The 12130-nt window shown below is 39.2% G+C and overlaps 1 protein-coding gene across 1 annotated transcript; it reads left to right on the plus strand.

The window, feature by feature from the left end:
- The first annotated feature begins 1957 nt into the window (after positions 1–1957).
- Positions 1958–5746, plus strand: LOC105858199 (uncharacterized). The gene has a single exon (XM_012741201.3). It carries the CDS (start codon positions 2093–2095, stop codon positions 4688–4690), a length of 2598 nt encoding a protein of 865 aa, XP_012596655.3. The 5' UTR covers positions 1958–2092; the 3' UTR covers positions 4691–5746.
- The last annotated feature ends 6384 nt before the right edge of the window (positions 5747–12130 follow it).

Raw genomic sequence — 12130 nt, forward strand, 5'->3', positions numbered from 1 at the left:
TAATTTTGACCTCCCCTGCTCTAATTTGATTAACATTTGCATGAAATGTCTTTTTCTATGCTATGAATTTTATTTCATATTTTCTCATTTGATGTAAGGTGGTTCTCTTGCAGACAGTATATAGTTGGATGTTTTCAGTAGTATTTTCTTAAATCTCTATCTGTATTCAACGTATGTCTTTTGATTATGAAGTTTACTCCATTAATATTTTCATAATTTTCTGGAAGAGATTGACTTACTGTTGCCATTTTATCAATTGTATTTTTATTGTTGTAGATCTCTTGCTCCTTTTTTTCTCTTTTTTTCCTCTTTTGTGTCTCATTGATTTCTATAGTGACATGGTTTGATGCCTTTGTTATTATTTTAGTGTATCTCTATAGGTGTTTTTACTATGGTTACCATGTTGACAACACAGTGTTTCTTAGAGTTACAGCAATATATTTTAAAATGTTAACAACTGAAATTTAGACACAAACAAAAATTTTGCTTCATTAAGTCTGCCATTATCTTTGTTATTAGTGTCACCAGTTCTATCTCGTTATATTGTATACTCATTAACAGAGGTGTGGTGTTATTTTTCTGTTTTGTCTTCAAATTTTAGATCATAAATAAAAATGTCTTCTGCATTATTATGATAATAGAGAATTTTACATAGATATACTTAGATATATCCAAGTCTTTCCCAGAGTTATTTGATTTCACATAATTTGTGTTATTTTCTAGCATCTTTTTTTTATTTTTAATACAAGGGGCTCCCTTTAAAATTTCTTGTGGGTAAGAATCCTTTTCAGTATGAATTATCTTGAGAGATGTTTATTTTTCTCCATTTAGAAGAGCGGTTTTGTCAAACATAGTTCTGCTTTAAAGTTTTCATTCTTTTAGCACTTTGACTATATCACCCAACTATTTTCTGACATGCATCTTTTCTGTTGATAAATCCACTAGTAATCTCTAGGAAGCATGCTTATAGATGACATCAATTTTCTCTTGCTGCTTTGAAGATTCTCCTGTTATATGACTTTAAAACTTTGCTTACATCCTGTCCTTATGGGTCCTTTTGTGTTTTTCTTAGCTGAAGTATGTTGAGCTTCTCAATTTGTTTGTGTATTTCTTCTTACCTTTGAGAATTTCTAAGTCATTTCTTATTGTATGCCTCAGCTGAACAGTGTATGTTTTCTTCTGCTTCTATGTTTTGTTTATATTATCATTTTCCTGATTTCAGTTAATGTTCAATATCATTCTAATTTCACCAATTAAGCATCATTCAGATGGTTATTTTTAATTTTTATGGTTAATTTTAATTTATACATCTCCAATCCTTTATGGTTGATTTCTTGTTATTTTGTTTCTTGGATGAGGATATGTTACCCTGAATTTTGTGAATATTGTAATCGTTGGTTGAGATTTGAGAATTAGCAAAATCAGCTCCATAAACTTCATCAAGTGGCTTTGTCCTGGGGGACTCTGATAGCAATTCACCTTACTGGAGATTGAAGGAGCCTTAAAAATGTTCTGAGAATGCATCTTCTGTGACTATATTTGTTTTCCATTTAAAGAAAGTTTCCTACATTTCTTCTTAGGAGCCTGTCATCATATTCTATAACTATTCTCCATCTGTGGTATAGTGAAATTTCCCTGATGTTGTAATAATCTTTTATCTTTGGTTTCAGCACACTCCATCCTTCACTTAATATCGTGATTCTTTTCTGAACTCTGTGTTATGGGAGACAGAAACCAGTCTTTGGAAGGGTTTCTAAAAGCTAGAAATATAGTCAACATTTTCCTTTTCTTTGAGAAAGAAGCTGGGGTTTGGTAATATACTTCTATGCTGTATTAAGGAGGAGGAGAGGCCTTGGAGTGTCAGTATAAGAAATTTTGTTTCTGTTCTCTGTTGCTTTTGGTATTGTTCTCGCGTGATGTTCTGTGAACTCTTCTTTCCTTATTAGAATTTCACAAAGTCAATTTGGTAAGCATAATTTTTTATATTTATTTGTGTAAAAGATAATTAGAGCCTACATATTGTATTGTGCCATCCTGCTAATGTGCTTAGGATAATTTTACATATAAATTTTGTAATATTTATTATTTGATTATGAAGGAAAGAAACAAGTGGGATAATTTGTTGTTTTTAAAATTTCTTTCAGCAATATCTTCTCATTCTACCCAACACTATTTGCCAGAGCAGCATTTAAAATTTCTTTTACCAAAAGTGATAAGAAGAAGATATGGAAGCTTTGGCCTTCAGAATATACAATTTAAAAATGACTGGGAAAGTGTGGGTGAGTGTAAGGAACAGAAAGGATATTACAATGAATGTAATCAATATTTGACTACATATAGCAAAATCTTCCAGTCTAATGCATGTTTGAAAGTCTTCAGGAAAATGTTAAATCAAAATAGACATAAGGTGGGACATAGTGTAGAGAAATTTTTAAAATGTAATGAATGTGGGAAAGCCTGTAACCAATACTCACACATTACTCAACATAAAATAATTTTTAATACAAAAGACTATTACAAATTCAAAGAATGTGGCAATGTCTTTAATCAGTGCTTTTACCTTACTAAACACAAGAGTGCTCATACTGGAGGAGAAGCACACAAATGTGAAGAATGTGGCAAAGCCTTTTACAGGTACTCAGCCCTTTTGATACATAAAGTAATTCATAAAAGAGAGAATCCCTACAAGTGTGCAGAGTGTGGCAAAAAGTTTAATCATATCTCAAGCCTCACTAAACACAAGAGAATTCATAGTGGAGAGAAATCCTACAAATGTGAAGAATGTGGCAAAATCTTTAATTGGTCTTCATGCTTTAAAAGACATAATATAATTCATACTGGAGAGAAACCACACCAATGTGATGAGTCTGGCAAAGCATTTAACTGTTGCTCGGAACTTAAAAGATATAAGAGAATTCATAATGGAGAGAAACCTTACAAATGTGATGAATGTTCCAAAGCCTTTAACTACTCCTCACAACTTAAAAGTCATAAGATAATTCATACTGGAGAAAAACCCTACAAATGTGAAGAATGTGGTAAATCCTTTAACTGGTCCTCAACTCTCATTGCACAAAAGGTCATTCATACTGGAGACAAACTGTACAAATGTGAAGAATGTGGAAAAGCCTTTGCCCAGATCTCAAACCTTTCTAAACATAAAATAATTCATCCTGTTGAGAAACCATACAAATGTGAAGAATGTGGCAAAGCTTTTAGCTGTTCCTCAGACCTTAAAAGACATACAAGAATTCATACTAGAGAGAAACCATACAAATGTGAAGAATGTGGCAAAGCCTTTACCCATAGCTCAATCCGTACTCAATATAAAAGAATTCATACTGGAGAGAAACCGTACAAATGTGAGGAATGTGGCAAAGCCTTTACCCAGAGCTCAAACCCTACTCAACCCAAAAGAATTCATACTGTGGAGAAACAATACAAATGTGAAGAATGTGGCAAAACTTTTAGCTGTTCCTCAAAACTTAAAAGACATAAGAGAATTCATACTGGAGAGAAACCATACAAATGTGAGGAATGTAGCAAAGCCTTTACCCATAGCTCAACTCTTAGTAAACATAAAAGAATTCATACTGGAGAGAAACCGTACATATGTGAGGAATGTGGTAAATCCTTTAACTGGTCCTCAATCCTCATTGCACATAAGGTAATTCATACTGGAGAGAAACTGTACAAATGTGAAGAATGTGGAAAAGCTTTTAGCTCTTCCTCAGACCTTAAAAGACATAAGAGAATTCATACTGGAGAGAAACCATACAAATGTGATGAGTGTGGCAAAGCCTTTACCCATAGCTCATCTCTTACTGAACATAAAAGAATTCATACTTTGGTGAAACCATACAAATGTGAAGAATGTGGCAAAACTTTTAGTTGTTCCTCAAAACTTAAAAAACATAAGAGTATTCATACTGGAGAGAAACCATACAAATGTGAGGAATGTGGCAAAGCCTTTACCCAGAGCTCAACCCTTACTCAACATAAAAGAATTCATACTGGAGAGCAACTGTACAAATGTGAAGAATGTGGAAAAGCTTTTAGCTGTTCTTCAAAACTTAAAACACATAAGAGAATTCATACTGGAGAGAAACCGTACAAATGTGAGGAATGTGGCAAGGCTTTTAACTGTTCCTCACAAGTTAAAATACATAGGAGAATTCATACTGGAGAGAAACCATACCAATGTGAAGACTGTGGCAAAGCCTTTACCCAGAACTCAACCCTTACTCAACATAAAAGAATTCATACTGGAGAGAAACCATACAAATGTGAGGAATGTGGTAAATCCTTTAACTGGTCCTCAATTCTCATTGCACATAAGGTAATTCATAATGGAGAGCAACTGTACAAATGTGAGGAATGTGGAAAAGCTTTTAGCTATTCCTCAAAACTTAAAATACATAAGAGAATTCATACTGGGGAGAAACCATACAAATGTGAAGAATGTGGCAAAGCTTTTAAGTGTTCCTCAAAAGTTAAAATACATAGGAGAATTCATACTGGAGAGAAACCATACAAATGTGAAGAATGTGGCAAAGCCTTTACCCAGAGCTCAACCCTTTCTAAACATAAAAGAATTCATACTGGAGAGAAACCATACAAATGTGAGGAATGTGGTAAATCCTTTAAGTGGTCCTCAGTCCTCATTGCACATAAGGTAATTCATTCCTGAGAGAAACTGTACAAATGTTAAGAATGTGGAAAAGCCTTTACCCAGATCTTACACCTTATTAGACATACAATAATTCATACTGTATATAAACCATACAAATGTAAAGAGTGTGGCAAAGCTTTTAGCTGTTCCTCAGACCTTAAAAGACAATAGAGATAAGAGAATTTGTACTGGAGAGAAACTGTAAAATGGGAAGAATGTGGCAAAGCTTTTAGCTGTCCCTCAATACTTAAAAGACTTAAGAGAATTCATACTGGAGAGAACCCTTCACATGTCAATGTGGTAAAGCCTTTAACCAATACTCACACTTTTCCATACATAGAAGAACTCATACTGAAGAGAAGCCCTACAAATGAGAACAATTAGGGAAAGCTTTTTATCTGTGTTCATACACTAGAATGCAAAAAAGAATTTACACTGGAGAGAAACTTTTCAAACAAAAAGAATGTATTAATGCTTTACCTTATGCTCTAAGTTTCTATGCATGAGCTAATTTGACTGGAGAAAATCCTTACAAATGTGAACAATGTGGGTAAGTCTGTATCTAATACTCACATCTTTCTGTATATAAGATAATTCATATAGGAGAGAAAACTTATGAATGTGAAGAATGTGAAAAAAAGCTTTAAAAGCTGATTAAATTTAACTAGGGTACCAGAAGGAAATCATAGAAAAATGAAATATGTGTCAAATGCTTTACCTGGTGCTTTTATGGTAGCATACATGAGACAATTCATACAGGAACAGGATCCTACAGATGTTAATAAAGTGGCCTAGCCTTTAATAATCCATCACACATTGTTCAACACCAGTTATACTGAGTAACTGGTATAAATGTAACGAGCATCAAAACACCTTTCTGAACATAAAAATTTGAGAGTACAGTGGAGTATTTATACTAAGAAAAAATTACAACTATAAAGAGTGACATGATACCTTTACTTTTATCACAGATATTGTACACAAGAGAATTTGTAGTGGAGGTGGAATCCTCCATTTATTGCTCAAACTTTATTTAAATTAAGGGAATTTGGGTTGTGGAGACACTCTAGGAATGTAATGAATGAATTCAGAAAAACTTTTGGTCTGTAACATAGCTTTGAAAACACCAGAAGTTATATGAAAATATATTTTACTTATGTTATAATCTGAAAAAATAGTTAATTAAAAAATCATGTCTAGGCCGGGCGCGGTGGCTCACGCCTGTAATCCTAGCTCTCTGGGAGGCTGAGGCAGGCGGATTGCTCGAAGTCAGGAGTTCGAAACCAGCCTGAGCAAGAGCGAGACCCCGTCTCTAATATAAAATAGAAAGAAATTAATTGGCCAACTAATATATATACAAAAAATTAGCCGGGCATGGTGGCGAATGCCTGTAGTCCCAGCTACTCGGGAGGCGGAGGCAGGAGGATTGCTTGAGCCAGGAGTTTGAGGTTGCTATGAGCTAGGCTGATGCCACGGCACTCACTCTAGCCTGGGCAACAAAGCGAGACTCTGCCTCAAAAAAAAAAAAAAAAATCACGTCTAAATAAATACCGGAGGACTCACAGTAGGAAGAACCTTAGTGCTATTACTTCTAGACTCTTCTAAAGTAGAATTTTGGTTATAGAGAATGCAAAGTTAAATACTTTAATAATTGATGTATATGTTTAAAATCAGCAGGAGATTGACTTTTATGGAGAGTTATATTTAGAGTTTACTTTTCACATTAAAATTTTTATATTTTTTTGAAAATCGAATATCAAGGTAATTCAATTTTAATTACTTGATTCTATTCCAGCATTCCTAGTATTTTTGTGAAAGAGTGTGTTCAATCGTTGCTGCATCAAAGATATGAAAGGTCTTTGTAAATTTTGTGGGCATCATTCATATGCTCTTACAATGTACACTAAACACTAAAATTTAAGATGCATGAATAAAATGGAGAGACTCTTTTTGATTAACTTGTAAGTGCATTGCAGGTGATGTTGGCATTAATTGTACAGAGTAGTGTTTAATGTGTTGAGTGTTGTACATTGAATAAAGTGTTACATTGCCACCAACCTTAACCTGTCTCACCTTATTTAAAGTTGTAGGTAACAGATGGTAACAGTATACTATTGGATATCATGACGTAATGACATGTTTAGCGACCTTTATTCCAATATGCTGTAAACTTCAAGTATTTTGAAAAACATCATTTCCATAGGTTATATTATTATTCTTTGCATAGGTAAAATGCCATAAAAAGGCATATGTTTCTGAGTCCTGAAGAGACAATTTACAAAAGTGCATCTTACATTTGTTTTGAACCTGTGAACTCTCTGGCCTGCAAACCATAAACATACTATTATTTTTTATTTAAGGAAGTGAAATATAAAATTATATCACTCTAAGTATAGATTTTAGCTTCAAGAGGATTATGGAAAAGGTAACTGTGTCTATGTTAGTGTGTATCTGGTTTCAGAAAAAAAATATATACATTGACAAAAACAGACAATCCCAAAAATGTTGATAATCTACTAGTAATGTAGAAGCCTCAAAAAATTCAAAAGTAAGTATATATTCTCTTTGTTATTTCAAATTCATTTCTGTAAAATCTTATGGGTCCCGATTCAGAATCTGCCCATAAAAATTAAATGGTTTTCATTGTCATTGAGTTCCATGTTCTCTTTGGATCTGTCCAGAAGTTGAAGTCATTTTTTCAAGGTTTTGTCCCTTCCACTCCTTCAATAAGAGCTACCAATAGGCCACACTGTGATACTGACTGGCCACCTTCCTTCCCCATGTCACCTTATAAGCAAACACACCACCTTCATTATCCTGGGGAAACCTGAATGCAGCCAGGGCTGCAGATTTGGGAAGATGGAGCTAGGTCATAAGCTCCTTTTTCTTATAATTTCTGTATTCCTAGAGAAGTCATTTTGTGTTTCAGGGCTTCCAGAACCTCCCACCATTCACAGTGGGGATTATGCTAGCATGTATTTCCTAGCAATTATTCAGGTATAACTGAGATAAAACTTATAACACTCATAATGTGGTGTCACATGTAGATAATGCCTGAATTTAGAGATGGAAGACAGCATAGAATACACCTCAGACAGGACTGGGCCCAGCTGTGTGATCTGGGGAAAGTCATTTCCTTTCTGGGCCTCATTTTTCATTCTGCACAAGAAAGAAATTTAAATTAAATGAAATCCAAACATTGTCATCCTCTGACATCGAACGTTCCAATGCCCTCCCATTATATTTAGAATCAGATCCATGTGCCTCATCTCAGCCTGTGTGCTGTGCAGCCTCCACAAAGGCTCACAGCAATCTGTGGTTAATGAATCACTTCTGACTAAGACAACGGCACACAAATGATTAGCTATTACTTCTGTGTTACTTCAGGCTGCTATAGCAAAGAACCATAGACTGTGCAGTTTATAAACAACAGAGTTTAATTGCACACAGTTCTGGTGACCAAATGTTCAACATCTGGGTTTCAACCTGGCTGGGCTCTGGTGAGGACTCTCCTCTTAGTTGCAGACTTCATCTCTTAGTTGCAGGTTTTATACTCACCTGGCAGAGAGAGAAGAGAGCTCTCTGTGATTTCTTGTAGAAAGCTAGTAAACCCAAGCATGAGGGCTCCACCCTTGGACATAATAATTTACCAGTGGACTCATCTCCTAATTAGGTTGCACTGGGGAGAAGGAGTTTAACATATCCATTTTTGGAGGACAGTCCATTGTGAATTCCAGAAATTGATTATGAACAAAGCTACTAATATCCATATTATTTCCTTTCTCATGTGTTCTATCCATTAACCTTTCCCTCTCTTGAGTGTATCCTTAAAGTTGGTGAAGCAAGCTCTAGTGATATGAGCTGTTTTTTGTAGATGCTGAATGGCAAAGAACTGAGGGAGTGAAACTAAAAGAACCAAAATAAAATCAGGTTCTCAGTCTACACGGATTCCTCCCAATCCCCACATGTATCAGTTTGGAAGCTGACTCTTTCACAATCCAACTTTAGTTGAGACCACAGCCCCAGACTCTTTGGAGACCTTGAGGCAGAGTCACCTGCTAAGCTGTGCCCAAATTTTAGTAAACACAAATTATAAGGTATTAGGTATTTGTTGTGTAAAGTTGGTCATTATGGGGGCAGTGTTTTCATAGAAGAGAAGGGCACTCCTCTCATCTTGCAGCCCCAGTATTCTTCCTTTGCTTCTCTCTCCCCCAGGCTGCCTCTAGCCACACTGTCCTTTTTTTTTTTTTACCTTCTCTGCAAAGTCACTTCTTCCAGTGACTGTCTACTCCCATAGTGGCATGTTCCTGATACACAGTTTTCACACTTGTGCAGTTCCAGAATTTGTCATTCTGGTCACAGCATTTCACCTCAGTGAGGCATTTTAGATCCAACACAGTGACCCCATAGCCCTCCCTGCCGTCCTCATGTTTTATTGTCACTATAGCACTTCTTCTCTTTTTTCACATCTACTTGCTTTAGTGATTTTGTCCAGCTGTGCTCAGACTATGGGCTCCTTGGGGTAGACCACATGCTTGGACCACCAGGGCACCTGGCACAAGGTGATGCTCAGGGTGGTGTTGCTGAGTGAATTAATGTGGGGATCTCAAAGATGCCTTGCTGATTTTGACCACATCATTAAGTGGGCATCATTGGTAAGAACAGGAGGTTCGAGTTGGGTCTGAGAGAAGGAACAGACAGAACGACCTTGGCCTGAGTCTCCCCTGGCTCCAGCTGCTCCAGCCACGCTCAGGGAAAACCAGAGAAACAGGAGCTTGCTGCCTCCTGTTGCCTGAACTCTTAATGCAGCCCCATGCAGGTGTCGCGCCCGCCTCGCCAGCAAGGAAGACGCGGCAACAGGAGTCCTTCTGACAGTGCTTTATTGGGGGATCCCTTAGGTTACATTTTACGGAAGACCCAGAAAAGGGGAAGGGCAGTTTCTTATATACACTGCAAAGCAGGAAACTCATATCATTGGTTACATTCGACACACAGGCGCAAAGCTTGTTTACCAGCGGGAGAAGCAAGGGCGAGGCACCGGATATCAGCACCATTTTTTAATGGCGCTGCCACCGCGCCCAACAGCTCCCCCTGTTTTATTTAATAAATGAGCACTGAGCAGCCGCTCAGCCCCGTCCTTCGACAGAGCGATCAAGGCTGCAGAGCCTCATAGCCAACAGCTGTCACCTTGCCTCGTGCAATGAGCAGAACTCGGAGGCGTGCAAAGGCTGACTGCCAGGCAAACAAAATGGGTAAGGCCTCTGTCTTAGGCTACATGGGTTGCTTCCCCATCATGGCTCAAATCTACGACGCTCAATGATGGGGCCCCATGCATTCCCGTCATGGAGTAACCTTACAGCCAACTCGGGGGGCTGCTGGGGCGATAACAGCGCCCTAGTTCAACATGTTCAGCCAAACCTGTGGGTTTTGCCCAAGCTCTAACGCAGCAAAAGCCTGAATCATTAAAATCTGATTACGTTGATTCTGACGCGCCATTCTGACAATACACGTGAGCCCTAATATGGCAATAAGCGCAAGGAGACCTGCCAAGGCGCCCATACCAGCCCATTCCTTAAGATGATTGGCAGCTTGTGAAATCCAGCTAGTTAAACCTTCAGCAACAGCAAGATCAACCCGTGTAGAATTAATATGAATAATGGACTGCTGTAACTCAAGTAACAGTCCCTCAAATCCATGAGACCAATTAGACATTAGGTAATGGGGCAGTCGGCGAGACAAGTTTGCTGCACGGGACAAATTATGATAGGGAATGGAGGTGACGCATAAACCGGGCCACCGCTGCTCGCACCCCAGCTGCACAAGCTGCAGTAACGAATCCACTTGTTCTTGGACTAAGTCCACTCTTTGATTAATGATCATAATTCCTCCTTTAAGCTGCGAGTTGACATTCACTTGGGTCGCCAAAGCGGTGGCCACTCCCGCAGACAGGTTGTTTACAGCCTGGGCAGTCTGAACTGTAGACGTCAGTGCAACAGTGGCGGCTGTAGCGCTAGCAACAGCGATGCCTATGGCAGTCACTATGGCCGCTGTTATACCAAAGTCACGGCGGTATCTGAACAGCGTCATCGATGAGGGCGCTTCAACTGGAACAGGGATGAACCGAGGTAAGCGCGCCACAAATGCAGAGGAGTGTTGCGTAGCATTCCAACAAAGGGTATACAAACAAGTGGCATTGGAACAGGATAACACGTCGCCATCAGTGGACAGATTGGTAACAATGAAGATAAAAGGTGGCCAAACACAAACCGGGGTGGGAGCAAAAGATATATTAGACCAAGGCTTGGTTTTGTTCAATGTATCCTCGAAGTAGGAGCTATCATTCCACCTCCACTCTGCTGTCTCTATCTTTCCTCCCGCAATCATAGAAAACGGTGCCAAGTCAGTGCAACTACCGTTAATCCCACACAATAACCACAAATCGAACGGGTTAGCGGAGACCACTAAAAAAGGGGCTTGAAAGGTGTAATTGCTCCCTGGTATGGTGGCATTGTAGTATGTAAGCATCGGGGGAGACATGGTAAAGAAATTCTCAACCACCCAGGATGCATATCTACTCTGACACCCCGTCCAAGGTGTGAGGGACTTACTACTTCTTTGGCTATAGCATCTGGGTGCCCACTTAGGCTGCAATTCCAGGCTACCATTAACCCTAGCTGGCCAAACGCCGAACATAGCGGTGCCATTAGAAGAATTTTGATTAGGAGACGGTTTATCAATCCAGATACCCGCCTGTCTATACAAGCGGAGGCAGTTAGGGGCGAGGGAGTCATTAAAAACAATGGTAAAGCAAAGTGACCCTGGGATAGTAATGTTTGCGCTATGGGAAAAGTTTGCCTGGTCGGGGTCGAAAGGAACATAAGGCAGGTCCAGTGAGATGTTGGTGGTGAGGAAACGAGGAAAGACGGTGGAGTCATGGCGGATCGGCATTGGCATCGGGAAGACGTCCATCACCGCCCACCTGGGCTCCGCCTTGGTCTCCGTCATCACCAGGCCCACTATCAGACTCAACCACAACGGGCTCATCGTCGCTGGGATCTGGGCGGACTAGTCTGGTCAGCCGGGCTGGTACCCAAACAGGGTTCTCTTGGTCCTGTGGGAAAACACAAACAGATCCCCTGGATCTGGCCACTACCGGATCCGGGCCTTTCCACTGGTTAGACAACACATCCTTCCACTTTACCAGCTCCTTCTTAGGCTGCCCAGGTGCAACATGCCTGTCAGCGGCGGAGCGCCCTCTGGCATCTAGGTTCAAAAAATTCAAAGTAAAGAGAGCAAGGGAAAGGCGTCCTTTTGGTGCCATTGCCGGTAAGGCATCTCCCCCTTTTTGTTTTTGCAGATACATCTTGAGTGTGCCATGGGCACGTTCCACAATGCCTTGCGCTTGAGGGTTGTAGGGAAGACCGGTGCGGTGCTCCACACCCAAGCGAGTGCAAAATT

This window comes from Microcebus murinus, chromosome 31, assembly GCF_040939455.1.
Source record: "Microcebus murinus isolate Inina chromosome 31, M.murinus_Inina_mat1.0, whole genome shotgun sequence".
Lineage (NCBI taxonomy): Eukaryota > Metazoa > Chordata > Mammalia > Primates > Cheirogaleidae > Microcebus > Microcebus murinus.